This window comes from Mustelus asterias, chromosome 1 (assembly GCF_964213995.1).
Source record: "Mustelus asterias chromosome 1, sMusAst1.hap1.1, whole genome shotgun sequence".
Taxonomy (NCBI): Eukaryota; Metazoa; Chordata; class Chondrichthyes; order Carcharhiniformes; family Triakidae; genus Mustelus; species Mustelus asterias.
The window spans coordinates 74,189,336-74,204,599 of record NC_135801.1 but is presented as its reverse complement, the minus strand read 5'-3'; the positions used below and the strand labels follow the sequence as shown (position 1 = coordinate 74,204,599).

The 15,264-nt window shown below is 42.8% G+C and overlaps 1 protein-coding gene across 6 annotated transcripts in view; it reads left to right on the top strand.

Moving 5' to 3' along the window:
- Positions 1–15,264, top strand: part of prss12 (serine protease 12) — a 130,910-nt gene that overhangs the window by 42,235 nt on the left and 73,411 nt on the right. For 3 of the 6 annotated variants that reach the window (XM_078213815.1, XM_078213813.1, XM_078213810.1), the window contains 2 exons: positions 2,389–2,567; positions 3,189–3,339. In XM_078213815.1, the coding sequence (XP_078069941.1) occupies positions 2,389–2,567; positions 3,189–3,339 (330 nt within the window). The remainder of the gene's footprint in view (positions 1–2,388; positions 2,568–3,188; positions 3,340–15,264) is intronic. The other 3 variants (XM_078213814.1, XM_078213812.1, XM_078213811.1) reach the window with 2 other exon arrangements.

The window sequence follows — 15,264 nt, the reverse complement described above, 5'->3', positions numbered from 1 at the left end:
AGACTAGATGTGATAGCCATGCTAGGGGACTTGGAGGCCATTGAAGCCCCATCTTCATATTTTTAATTGCATTGATTAACGCTCTATTGTGTTTTGTCAGTTTACTAAATCAAATTTAATCCAAATACAATGTTAATTCATGGGATTGAGAAATCTAATTAAAGTATTAAACATTTCCTTGTAAAACAAATCCTGTAACTCAAAAAATAAATACCTAGAACAGTTTTAAGCATTTTCATTAGGGTCCAAAACCTGTTGGCCTTTGATACTAGATTGAATGCTGCGATCTGTCTGCTGATGACCTCTGCTGCTTGGAAGGCCAGAGGGATATTACCCAGTTTAAGTATATATGAAGGATGCTCCAGGGTGAGGTATCTAAATGGATACAAAATTGGCTTCTTGACAGAAACCAGAGGGTGGTTGTAGAGAGTTGTTTTTCAAACTGGAGGCCTGTGGCCAGTGATGTGCCTCAGAGATCAGTGCTGGGCCCACTGCTATTTGTCATTTATATTAATGATTTGGATGAGGATATAGGGGGCATGGTTAGTAAGTTTGCAGATGACACCAAGATTGGTGGCATAGTGCACAGTGAAGAAAGTTATCTAAAATTGCAACTTGATCTTGATCAATTGGGCCAGTGGGCTGATGAATGACAGATGGAGTTTAGACAAATGCGAGGTGATGCATTTTGGTAGATTGAACCAGGGCAGGACTTACTCAGTTAATGGTAGGGCGTTGGGGAGAGTTACAGAACAAAGAGATCTAGGGGTACATGTTCATAACTCCTTGAAAGTGGAGTCACAGGTGGACAGAATGGTGAAGAAGGCATACGGCATGCTTAGTTTCATCGGTCAGAACATTGACTACAGGAGTTGGGACGTCTTGTTGAAGTTGTACAAGACATTGTTAAGGCCACACTTGGAATACTGTGTACAGTTCTGGTCACCCTATTATAGAAAGGATATTATTAAACTAGAAAGAGTGCAGAAAAGATTTACTAGGATGCTACCGGGACTTGATGGATTGAGTTATAAGGAGAGGCTGAATAGATTAGAACTTTTTTCCTCTGGAGCGTAGGAGGCTGAGGGGTGATCTTATAGAGGTCTATAAAATAATGAGGGGCATAGACAAGGTAGATAGTCAATATCTTTTCCCAAAGGTAGGGGAGTCTAAAATGAGAGGGCATAGGTTTAAGGTGAGAGGGGAAAGATACAAAAGTGTCCAGAGGGGCAATTGTTTTTTCACACAGAGGGTGGTGAGTGTCTGGAACAAGCTGCCAGAGGTAGTAGTAGAGCAGGTACAATTTTGTCTTTTAAAAAGCATTTAGATAGTTACATGGGTATGATGGGTATAGAGGGATATGGGCCAAATGCGGCAATTGGGATTAGTTTAGGGGTTTTAAAAAAAAAGGGCGGCATGGACAAGTTGGGTCGAAGGGCCTGTTTCCATGCTGTAAACCTCTATGACTCCATGTCAGTTCAGGTGTACATCTGCTCCAAGGGTGTGGCATTGAAATGTACCAGGTCATGGGGTGGAGTTGGCTGTGGGGGTGCATGGAGAGCTACTACAGCACCATGGAAAGAATATATATATAATATTAGCCACCTTTATACGAGGACAATACTTACATGGCAAACTGTTCTTTCTTCTGAGGATATGGCCATGTCGCCGGCTAGGAGCCTCCTGGAGGGTCCTGTTGAACAGGTTGGTACATCAGACTGCCCCTTACAAGGATCTGTGTAACTTCAGCCGATACAAAGCTCCTCGAGAACTCCTGGTATTCTCAAGCTGGGTCTATATGTTGACCTTCTGACATGCTCATGCTCAAAGAGTTAATGAATTTTGAAACCCCTAAGGAAATAGGGCAGTACGGGGCAGCACAGTGGCACAGTGGTTAGCACTGCTGCCTCACAGTGCCAAGGACCTGGATTCAATTCCAGCCTTGGGTGACTGTGCGGAGTCTGCATGTTTTCCACATATCTGCATGGATTTCTTCCTGGTATTTCGGTTTCCTCCCACAGTCCAAAGATGTGCAGGTTAGGTGGATTGGCCATGCTAACTTGCCCCGTTGTTTCCCAAGATTTGTAGTTAAGGGGATTAAATGCGTGGGGTTATGGGGATAGGGCGGGGGTGGGCCTGGGTAAGATGCTCTGTCAGAGAGTTGGTGTAGACATGATGGGCTGGATGGCCTCCTTCTGCACTGTAGGGATTCTATGATTCTAAATATTACTCCAAAGTTGAGAGAGCAGAACTGGTTGAAATTCATATGTAAACTTAAGCACCCCAGCTAAGACAAGTTGAGGGGGTATGTATCTATCTATTTCGATGCTACTGTTAGAAAGGGTGTTTATGTGTTTGTAACTTTCTGTAACTTTTCATTTTATTCAGTGGAAGTGGCAAAGCTGAGCAGATACCTATTTCTGGATTGGTATTGGTTCCTGTTCATTGGAGTAACGTCCAGTGTCGAGGTGATGAACACAGTTTATTTGAGTGTGTGAAAGAGACCAGACAGCGTGAGAGCTGCCTCTATAAGCGGGCAGCAGCAGTTACTTGCAATCCTCCCAAAGGTAATGAAATAAGGTGTCAGCTCTTCCAATGATCTGTCACAATAAACTCGAGGAAAAATTCCCCCTTTGTGCTGTAACGTTCCAATGATCAAAAGAACAACTGGACCTAAATTACTCTCTGATACTTTGTTCTTTCCATGCACTGATCATAGTGAGTGATGACAATGTTGGGAATTGGAAACATCTTTCTATGTATACCCAATGAGAACAAGAAGAATTTTCCCCCTCAACAGTAAGAGACCAGTTATCTTAAGCACTTTAGAATTTAGGTTTAATTGAACTTCCTTAACATTAAATGTCAGCACTGGCTGCTTTGAGTGTTCAGTTACCGTTTGCTTTCAAATACAAAATTAATTCATTAGTACCGTTAAATAAATTAAATGACAAAATCCAGGAAAATATTTGGATAAGTGAGCTTTCATCCAGCTTAATTATGGACTTAATAGCGGAAACAATGATTCAAAATGCTTCAGCCATTTACCAATTATAATCCATGCATAGCTAAAATAGCTCATTTATCAGTTTGTGTACATGTGTGCGTAAACAAGCATTGCTTTATTTGTTCGTAAATTATAATAACACAAAAGTTATTTATCTGAGTGCCTCTCTGTGTAATTTTAGCATCTGTATTTGTTCCGATTCGTTTGGTTGGTGGTAATTCTGAATATGAAGGCCGTGTGGAAGTCTATCGTTCTGGGCAATGGGGAACAGTGTGTGATGATCACTGGGATGAAGCAGACGCTGAAGTTGTCTGCAGGCAGCTGGGAATAAGGTCAGTATGATTCTGCCACTGCTGTTTTACTACAGTGAAAAGTGCAAGGAGGGTTTTGTAGCAAGCCAGTGAATATATTTGCATAAAAACAAATATTTATATTTAGTATTAGCTTAGAAGTACCATGCAGTGATAGGAAATGGCAATTAAACATATGTAAGCATCACTTTGTCCACAGAATAAAACTAGTGCCATGGTCATTTATACAATTGGAGTGTGGGACATTGCTACTGCATTACTATATGTATTGTTCAATTTTCCCTGTAATGGTCGAGACATGGTCATTAAATGTTTTTAAAGCAGAGGTAGATAGATTCTTGACTGGCAAGTGAGTCAAAGGCTATCGAAGATAGGCAGGAATGTGGAGTTGAGGCCACAATCAGCCCTGACCTTATTGAATGGTGGAGCAGGCTTGAGGGGCCAAATATCCCATTCTACTCCTGATTCATATGTTCAAAAAAGGTCATTCGGCCATTGAACTTGTGCTACCATTTGAGAAGATCACGGATAATCTGATTGTAGCCTGAACTCCACTTTCCTGCTGCTGCCCTCGCCCTGTAACCCTTGACTGTCAAAAATCTGTTAACTCAGCCATGAACATATTCTTAGAATCTTAGAAACCCTACAGCACAGAAAGAGGCCATTCGGCTCATCGAGTCTGCACCGACCACAATCCCACCTAGGCCCTACCCCCATATCCACCCACTAATCCCTCTAACCTACGCATCCCAGAACACCAAGGGCAATTTTAGCATGGCCAATCAACCTAACCCACACATCTTTGGACTGTGGGAGGAAACCGGAGCACCCGGAGGAAACCCACGCAGACACGAGGAGAATGTGCAAACTCCACACAGACAGTGACCCAAGCCGGGAATCAAACCGAGGTCCCTGGAGCTGTGAAGCAGCAGTGCTAACCACTGTGCTACCGTGCCGCCCGATTCAATGATGAATGATGCAATTCAGTGATGGAATTTCCACTGCTTTCTGGAGAAGGGAATTCAAAGACTAACGACCTTTGAGAGAAAAGATGTTCCTCGTCTCCATCTTAAATGGGAGGCCGCTTATTTTTAAATTGTGCCCCTTAAATCTTGACTTCCTCGCAAGGAGACACAAACTGCCCGCATCCGCTCTGTTAAGTTCCCGCAGAATCTTATGGCCAGAATGTTATGGCTGTTCACGCTGGTGGGATTTCCCCATCACATTGCAGTGAACGGAGAATTGGCTGCCAAGTTCTGTCTTGACTGCAGCGATATTGTGGCATAAACGGCTGGTAACCCCTGGTGTTTCAGTAAGATCACCTCATATTGTTCCAAACTCCAATGAGTAAAGGCCTAACCTGCTTAATCTTACCTCATAAATCAATCATTTAATCTCAGGAATCAGCTCAGAGAACCTTCTCTGAAATGCTTCCAATGCAATTCTATCCCTCCTTCAGTAAGGAGACCAATGCTGCACATAGTTCTCGCTATGCAGTCTCACTAAGGCCTTGTACACCTGTAGCAAGACCTTCCTATTTTTATACTCCATTCCCCTTGTAGCGAGGGCCAACATTCAATTGGCCTTCCCAAGCACTCATTATACCTGTATGCTAATGTTGTGTAATTCACGTATAAGGGCACCCAGATCCTTCTGTACCACCACATTCTGCAGTCTCTCTCGTTTTAATAATATTCTGTTTTTCTATTCTTCCTGCTAAAGTAGACAAGCTCACGTTTCCCACATTACACTCCATCGTTTTTTTGCCCACCGACTTTACCTGTCTATATCCCTTTGCTGGCTCTTGGTGTTCCCTTCATGATTTGCTATCCTACCTATCTTTGTGTCATCAGCAAATTGAGCTACTATACATTCGGTCCCATCTGTCATACAGACCCACAATGTTAACTATAGTTTCTTCCTCCACAGGTGCTGTCAGACCTGCTGAGTTTTTCCAGCGTTTTCTGTTTTTGTTTCATTAACATGGTCCTTGGGATGGTGGCGTTGTCCTACAATGAGTGGCTGAGTAAATTGGACGTGTGCTACCTGAAGTTTAATGGAATGAGAGGCAACCTCACTGAAACATACAAAACTGAGGGGCATTGAAAGGATAGATCCTGAGAGATTGTTTCCACTGGTTGGGAATCTAAAACAGGAGCACAGTTTCAGGGTAAGGGGCCAATCATTTTGGACTAAGGTGAGGAGAAATTGTGGGCGACACGGTGGCACAGTGGTTAGCACTGCTGCCTCACAGCGCCAGGGACCTGGGTTCAATTCAGGCCTTGGTCACTATCTGTGTGGAGTTTGCACATTCTCCCTATATCTGCATGGGTTTCATCCGGGTGCTCTGGTTTCCTCCCACAGTCCAAAAATGTGCAGATTAGGTTGATTGGCCATGCTAAATTGACACTAGTGTCATGAGGATTACAGGGTAAATGTGAGGGGTTACGGGAATAGGACCTGGGAGGGATTGTGGTCGGCACAGACTTGATGGGCCGAATGGCTTCCTTCTGTACTGTAAGGATTCTATGATTCTATGAAATTACTTCACTCAGAGGTTATGAATCTTTGTAATTCTCTATCCCAGAGCGTTGTGGATGCTCCGTTGTTTAATATATTTAAGGCTGGGATAGGCAGATTTTTGGTCCCTAAGGAAATCAAGGGAATATGGAGAGCTGGTGGGAGAGTAGAGTTGAAGCTCAGGATCAGCCATGATTGTACTGAATGGTGCAGCAGGCTTGACAGGTCGTGTGGTCTATGCCTGCTCCTATTTCTTGTGGGCCCTTCACCCTCTGCCTGATTAAACGCCCTCCACCACAAAACATACCACATTCGACTACACGGTCTTCCTAATATTTAATTGGAGGATATTTCTGCTCATTGAGCTCAGGCCTCTGCACTGATCTGTGGATGCTATATTTTTCATCTGCTGTGACTATTTATGGCCCTGCACCAAGAAAACTCTTTATCTAAAGTTCAAATAAATGGTGGCCATGTTTATGTGTATATGTAATGAGTGTATTTTATCATAAAGCTTCCCTATGATGATAATAAATGCTTTCAGTTCCTGATATTGTTTTTCTTCTGGATTTTGCCTATTGGTTGGAGAACATGAGGTGGCTAGCTGCTCCATCAGTGGAAGCCTTTTTGGATTGAATTGTTTCTGTGTTTAAGCATTTTGGTTCAATGTACCTGTTATCTATATCCGCATTGTTTTCTCTGGGTTGTAAAGAACAAACAAAATAATTAATGCATAGTGATTAGAAGACAATAAAATGAAATTATGTGAGTTTTTAAGCAGGAAGATGACAAAAATATACATTATGTTCACTACTACTATGCTTTTGATAACATCAAGAAACACCAGCTTGAGAATGGGCGGCACGGTGGCACAGTGGTTAGCACTGCTGCCTCACAGTGCCAGGGACCCGGGTTTGATTCCCGGCTTGGGTCACTGTTTGTGTGGAGTTTGCACGTTCTCCCCGTGTCAGCAGGGATCTCCTCCAGGTGCTCCGGTTTCCTTCCACAGTCTGAAAAATGTTAGGTGCATTGGCTATGCTAAATTCTCCCTCAGTGTACCCGAATAGGCACCGGAGTGTTGCAACTCGGGGATTTTCACAGTAACCTCATTGCAGTGTTAATGGAAGCCATTTGTGACACTAATAAATAAACTTAAAGTTTTGGGCAAAACCTTGACTCAAATATAACCTTTACTTTTGCCTTAAAACAATTTCACAGTGAATCCTTTTTATGTTTTCTACTGAACTTAATACTTACATCAATAGATTCAACAAATGACTGTTTACTTAAGATATATTTTCTATTGCTTCTTATTGTCAATGGTAATTGTAATAATTCTTGTTCATCACATAGAACATAGAATAGTACAGCACAGAACAGGCCCTTCGGCCCACGATGTTGTGCCGAGCTTTATCTGAAACCAAGATCAAGCTATCCCACTCCCTATCATCCTGGTGTGCTCCATGTGCCTATCCAATAACCGCTTAAATGTTCCTAAAGTGTCTGACTCCACTATCACTGCAGGCAGTCCATTCCACACCCCAACCAGTCACTGCGTAAAGAACCTACCTCTGATATCCTTCCTGTATCTCCCACCACGAACCCTATAGTTATGCCCCCTTGTAATAGCTCCATCCACCCGAGGAAATAGTCTTTGAACGTTCACTCTATCTATCCCCTTCATCATTTTATAAACCTCTATTAAGTCTTCCCTCAGCCTCCTCCGCTCCAGAGAGAACAGCCCTAGCTCCCTCAACCTTTCCTCATAAGACCTACCCTCCAAACCAGGCAGCATCCTGGTAAATCTCCTCTGCACTCTTTCCAGCGCTTCCACATCCTTCTTATAGTGAGGTGACCAGAACTGCACACAATATTCCAAATGTGGTCTCACCAAGGTCCTGTACAGTTGCAGCATAACCCCACGGCTCTTAAACTCCAACCCCCTGTTAATAAAAGCTAACACACTATAGGCCTTCTTCACAGCTCTATCCACTTGAGTGGCAACCTTTAAAGATCTGTGGATATGAACCCCAAGATCTCTCTGTTCCTCCACAGTCTTCAGAACCCTACCTTTGACCCTGTAATCCACATTTAAATTAGTCCTACCAAAATGAATCACTTCACATTTATCAGGGTTAAACTCCATTTGCCATTTTTCAGCCCAGCTTTGCATCCTATCTATGTCTCTCTGCAGCCTACAACAGCCCTCCACCTCATCCACTACTCCACCAATCTTGGTGTCATCAGCAAATTTACTGATCCACCCTTCAGCCCCCTCCTCTAAGTCATTAATAAAAATCACAAAGAGCAGAGGACCAAGCACTGATCCCTGCGGCACTCCGCTAGCAACCTGCCTCCAGTCCGAAAATTTTCCATCCACCACCACCCTCTGTCTTCGATCAGACAGCCAGTTACCTATCCAATCGGCCAACTTTCCCTCTATCCCACACCTCCTTACTTTCATCATAAGCCGACCATGGGGGACCTTATCAAACGCCTTACTAAAATCCATGTATATGACATCAACTGCCCTACCTTCATCAACACACTTAGTTACCTCCTCAAAAAATTCTATCAAATTTGTGAGGCACGACTTGCCCTTCACGAATCCGTGCTGACTATCCCGGATTAATCCACATCTTTCTAAATGGTCGTAAATCCCAGTTAGGTAAATAACAACTGCAACATCAATTTACGTCCTACGATAATATAGAAGCTTGCAGCCTCATGGCTGCAGGTCAGTCTCCGAGAAGGTTCTAGAACAGAAACCCGAGTCACCAGGGTGATTGACCCCCCCACGCCTGCTCCTCAATTGGTTCCTCGGGTTATGTAACCCTTACCCCCCTTGTAGGGACAATCACCACAGTAATCTTAAGAGGTTTCTTGTCAGTGATGTCTGGGATAGTTTATTGTGGTTTACTTTGTCTTTGAGCATTTTTGAAAGAAATTCAGTGTTTTGTATTATTGCACAATTCATTTACACTGATTTTCCGGAAGGGATCAGTGAAAATTTGTACAAAAATGTCAAATTACTTTTCAAACAGGCAATTTTATGCAATAGAAATAACCTGGTGTTTCCTCATGCTAGTCATGCGAACATTTGTTGCAAAACATGGCAATCAAATGAGAAACACAAATAAAAGAGAGAACTAAGCATTTATCCCTTACAATGATGAATTGGTTGATTCTTTTAGGCTTTAGACATGGATTCTGATAATGTTTCTGAGATTGATTCTGTAAAATGTGCGCTGACATTCACATTTCCACTTCACATAACTTAGGAGTGCACTAACCAGTACCTGACTGACCAGTCACAGCTAGGACAAGATTTAATAGTCTTTCTTGCAAATTACCAGAAAATGTACAGTACGGGGTTCATTTCAGCGGAAGAATTTCAAATATTCAACCCATTAACTTTTCAAATACAATCGGCTTATTTTACTCACCAGAAATGAATAATGGTTTGGAGACTGGATGCCCTTTGTGCTGGAACAGAACATTTGTTCCTGCAGCACACAGCACGCCTGGTAATTATTCAAAGTGCAGACATTTAGAAGATGATCTATTATCACATCTGTGTTGCCTATGTACTGTAGTCTCGTGTCTGAGATCTGTTATCCGAACTGTCACACCCCCCCACCCAGAACCACCACCCCCACCCCCTCCACCCCCCAACCTTAACCTACCTTAACCTTCCGACTACTGAATACTCTTTTTTTCTCTTTATAGCTTCTCATTTTCAGAAGGATTTTTGAATCGGTCATGTGTGCATGAGTTTGGAAGGGGATATGGATTTCTGGATCATTTATTTTCAAGAAACTATATGCACTAGCGATTATCTGGTTTATTATTCAGTCAATGGTACCTAATTTATCGTTCAGACAGTCATCGATCAGTTTGACATCGGTACACATTTATAGAGGGGTGCAGGAAAGCATTTCGGGGGTGACTTTCGTTGCCAGTTTGCCCGCTTTCTGGTGGGATTGGGGTGGCAGAGCGTCCGAAATCTCTACAAAGAACTCATCACTTTATTCCTGCTTGAAGTCCACCCGCTGCCAGAATAGATGGTCAGACTGAGAAGAAGGTAATCAGAACCCAATGATACAGATAGAACCATGATAACATTTTAAAAGATAAATGCATGGTTCCCAGATTCTGCCTGCAAGTCCTGAGCAATAGGTGGGCAAATCAACATCCCTGGAGATTGTTGGAGGCCACTCAGAAATGGCAAAAAATGTTTGTGGAGGATTTTCTTTTGAGAACAGTTATCCCTTGCCTCCACAAAAATCCTCCTAACTTTGCCCTCCATTGCCTCCTGACAAACCATCAATCCTCATGCCCAATCAACCTGACCTACCTACATTAATGATCTTGTGACAGCTCAGCTCCACGAAGGGGCCGCTGGGTTTCTGGCACTCATTCATCACTGACAGCTCACTACTTTCACTTCAAAAAGACCTGGCTGTGAAAATGGTCCAGGCCCCTGGTGAGCTACATCGGACAGGTATCTGGACTGCTGCCTGCTCAATGTGTACCCTCCGTCAAAGCCATCTGCATTGTATCCCATTCATATCATCCATGCTGAGGGAAAGAGGCAATCACTGGACCAATATTTAAACTCATTTGTAAAGACTTCATTAACACTTTGGCAACATTTATTTCTGAAATTCTCTGAAGTATTCAGCCAAAAAAAAGTAAGTGTGCTGACTCCACATATTGGGCACTTTGTAGAAGACACCAGGAGAATGCATGTCATGAGCATCTTCCTAGGGTTCTCCCTGGTCTGGACAAGAAGTGACAGGATGGCTATGCAGCCTCGGAGAAGAAGAATGTTTCTTGTCAAGTCTACTGTGGTTCTTTTTCACACAGTAGATCAGTGGGGCGGCATGGTGGCACAGTGGTTAGCTCTGCTGCCTCACAGCGCCAGGGACCCGGGTTTGATTCTCGGCTTGGGTCACCTGTGTGAAGTTTGGCGCATTCTCCCTGTGTCTGTGTGGGTTTTCTCTGGGTGCTCTGGTTTCTTCTGAAAGACGTGCTGGTTAGGTGCATTGATCTGAACAGGCGCCGGAGTGTGGCGACTCGGGGAATTTCACAGTAACTTCATTGCAATGTTAATGTAAGCCTTACTTGTAATTAATAAATAAACTTTAACTTATATCTCTCTGCTTCCCAATCCGAAGCATAGGACTTAGAGCAGGAGCAATAGATTACCATAACAACAGAGACAGGGAATGTGACAGTTCTCATTCAATTTATTCAAGGAGTCACAGTGAAGTATTCCCTGAAGATAACTTGTACCAAGTTGCAAACTAATAGTGTTAAAAGAGAACTGCAGCATGAAGAAATTTATTTGTAATTTTCGCGAATCACTCCAAAATCAATCACATTAAGCACATAACCTATTGTTGGCGGATCTATAAAGGTTATCTGGGAGTTGCAATGATGTACTTCAGAGGTGTCATCATTGGCAATAAGAATTTAATTCCAGTAGCACAATGGGGAATTCTTGGGCCCAAGAGTAAAAAACTGTTATCTACAATTTTAGATAGAAAGAAAAGCTGCTGAAAACCATCCTTGTGACTGCATTTAATGAATTCATTTAAAGAATAACTGATCATAGATGATATCTAAACACTTCCCATCCTTCTTAAGACAGTTTTCTGCTTTCTGTTGGCCTTCTTTCTCCCTTTCATATGGCTGTGACTCTTTGCCTGGGTACAATTGATGCAGCTTAGTCTGATATCTTTGCTTAAGTGGTCATTCTATAAGTTTAAATCCAGATAATGCATGACACTTGAGTTCATTAACTGTCGAAGGCAGCAAGGGGATGATAATCCTGTCCTCATTCGGTGGCCAAATGAATGTACTTGCAGCAAAGGTCATCATTGCTTCATGGTCCTAAGTAGCAGAGATGGTTGGAACATCCTTGGCCTGGGGATATTGAAGTCAATTCCAGTGTTCCTGCTGTAGGGATGCAAATCTTTTTTCCAGATACAGGTTTGAAAACCAGTGGCATGGGCTGCATGGGATGTGCAAAAATGCAAATCCTGAAATATTCAAACACAGAATATTCAAATGCACCAACACAGAAAATTTAAACTCCAATGCGCAAACATTGTAGGATTGTCCACTTACAGTAAAGCACCTGTATACACACAAAAGCAAAATCTCATATGCAAAAAAAGGGAGATCTCATACATATAAAATCAGACTTCTGTCGACAAAAAAAATCAAGCCTTACCCCCACTTCTTTTCATTGTCCCATCCTACAATTCTTATCCTTTCAGCTTGAAGCTGGAAAGTTCCACCCTTAGTTCTTGAAACCTCTCAGGCTACTTGACTGATTGGTGCAATAAGTCTGCCCTCTGCTGCTGCTTGTAGCTACCTCTACCAGGATGTCAGCTGTCATGGTATGTCACGCTTTCCTGTCTTGAGCCATCCTTACACATACACTGCAGTTCATCTGTAACCACTCTGACATCCGTCATCCAGTTATCCCTGGGTCGACCCTTCGAAATGTGAACTCCAAAGAACAAGCGATTCCTTTCAGTGTAATTGAAGGCACAATTAATGTATATTTTTCTACAGCCAATCTTACTCGAAACAAAGCTTCCTTGTAAATTACAATATTTTGCTATAACTAATACCTTCTTCACCATAACTGGGGCTGCACAAAAGTTAGAACCTCAATGAAAGGAACTACAGCTCCTCACCATCTCTCCAGTCATTTGTTTGTTCCAGTTTTAAGCTACGTTTTTCTATTTCTATTTGGGCAAATGAAACATCTGTTAAAATATTAATGTGGCAGCAGGCCCAAGAAGTGGCTGAAGCTAAAATTGGATTTGCATGTTTCTATTAATTTGTAAAGCAGTGAAGAGCCGACAGAGACTGTGAGACTGGATTAAAGGCGCGAATGGGACAGATTTGGCTCACAATCTATGTGTTGGACACGTCTGCCTTACCAGCACCCCAACTGAGATCAGCTAGTTGTAGCACAGACTGGGGATTGAAAGGTTATTTATGAGGTTGAGTTGCATAAATTTGGATTTTATTCCCGTGGGTTTATTAAGATTGAGGAGTGATCTAAATGATGTATTTAAAATTGCTTAAAAAAAAAGATTTAGTAGGTCGAAATTGAAAGATTTCTTCTGGAGAATCCACAGTTAAGGTGGGGCGGACTATCTGGGAGCTAGCTCATTCCGTAGTGAAATCCAGATCACTTTGACACACAGAGGATAGAATAGAAATCTGGAAATCTCTCCAAAAACCCTTTTGATGCTGGCTTAATTGACATTTTCATAATTGAGATTGACAGACTTCTGTTAGATAAGAGTATCAAGGGATAGGATCAAAGGCAGGGAAAGGGATTTGAGGCACAGATCAGCCTAAATCAAATTGAATGGCGTGAGGGATTGAATGACTTCCTCCTGTTCCGAGCTTCCAATGTTCCTCTGATCAAGCTTTGGACCCCACTGCTCTTTCTGACCCAGATGCTTATTCCCTTAACCAGCTGAACCATCGGTGCTGTTGAGATGTTTTGTTCCTTTCGCTGAAACCAAAAACAGAAGGCTTTCTTACCCATATTTAGCACATACCAATCTATCTGACAGATGCTTACGTAAAAGTAACTGGACTAACTTTCATGCCACTGTGGCTTTTCCGGTGTCCACTTGCACTGGAAGTAATCTCCAGTTACAGTAACACAGGTTTGTTGGAGCTGCAATTTAAGGAAAGCCATTTCTTAACACTTAAGGCCTTGTTGGACCATTTTACACAATTTCAATTCTTTTAAACTCCCTTGATCTCCCAGATATTGCTCACAATGGGGCTTATAACTTATCTATAATAATGTTTTTGTCATCAAATTCAAAAACGTCTTGACAATAAATATTTTCCATTCCGACTCGATAGTCGTATTCTTTATTTTTGATATAGGTTAGGGGAAATTTGTTTAAACTTGAGTAGCACCAGCCGAGATAGTGCCCACATAATTTGTCCCCATACTTCCTCAGGTTTTGGCTCTACAAGGTTAAAAAGAATGATGACTTCCAGCATGGGTGTGCACTCATCCTCATATTAGAAGAGGCAATAGCACAGGTATCTTGTACATGTGCCAAAACCAGGCAGTGTGCGCAGACCGGGACATCAGCCAGTCTTTAATGTTGATTTGCTGCTGGACCTCCTATGTCTTGTTATCGCCCTCTCTTAAACACAGGCTAAATGTTGGTAAATATATTGGTTAAATGGGCCACTATTCAACATTTATGTGAGGTGTTTTTAACTCTGTTTCTGTAGAGATTGTGGAAGTACAGTGAAACCCTGATTTAACGCGCCCCGATTTAGCGCAAATTCAGATATAACGCGATGGTGTCATTGGACCCTTTTTTTCCCCGCTAATAATTGGCAAATTTAGCGCGACCCTGATTTAGCGCGACCCTGCTTTTTTCGCGACCCCGCTTTTATGGACCCCAACCATCACGTTATAACGGGGCCGCACTGTACTTTGTGTTGGAGGATACAGTGGATGGGTGCAGCATAAAGGTATCATGATTGCTGCTTGATATGCTGAGAATGATCACACACCAACTGCACGCTCAGTGAGAGGTAACTTTTGCAGTTGTAAAATGTGTCTGCATTTTGGAAGTGTGTGCAATCAGTCACACTGGGTGCGATCTTACCGCCCGTTCATGCCATGCTCCTGCTGCAGCGAGGTCGGAGAATTTGGCAGCCAGCCAAATCTCCATTCACTGAAGCGGGATGGGAAAATCCTGCGTGAACAGTGTTAAGATCCCAGCCACTCTGGACCACAGGGACACCTGCTATCTTGGCAAAGATAAAGAACCGCTGAGTTTTAATGGCTCTCCAAATTCTCCCATCCTGTTGATGATGATGCCTGCTGATGTCAGGGCCGGATAATTCCGCCCGCTATTTCTCAGTGAGGTTGAAGTAAGGGAATTCTTCCTGAAGACCTGGGGCAGACATAGACTCCTGCAGATAGCCCTTCCCCACCCTCCACCTCTCTCTTTGAGCAGCATGCCTTCCTCTGAGTTGCCTCTGCTCTATCTCCCTGTAGTGTTGCAGGTAAAACAGATGGTTCGACTGTACCCATGACTGTGAGCATGAGCAGAACCCTTGGAGTTAGTTGCCACAGAAGGCTGTGGAGGCCAGGTCATTGGGTGCATTTAAGACAGAGATAGCTAGCTTCTTGATTGGTTAGGGGATAAAAGGTTACGGGGAAAAGGTGGGAGAATGGGGTTGAGAAACTTATCAGCCGTGATTGAATGGTGGAGCAGACTTGATGGGCCGAATGGTATAAATCTGCTCCTATATCTTCACCATGCACAGCACCACTCCCTGTCGACTTCAAAAATGTTAAGTACCAAAAATGACTAATAACTCAGTATCAGCCAGTAGAAATCAGCAGCA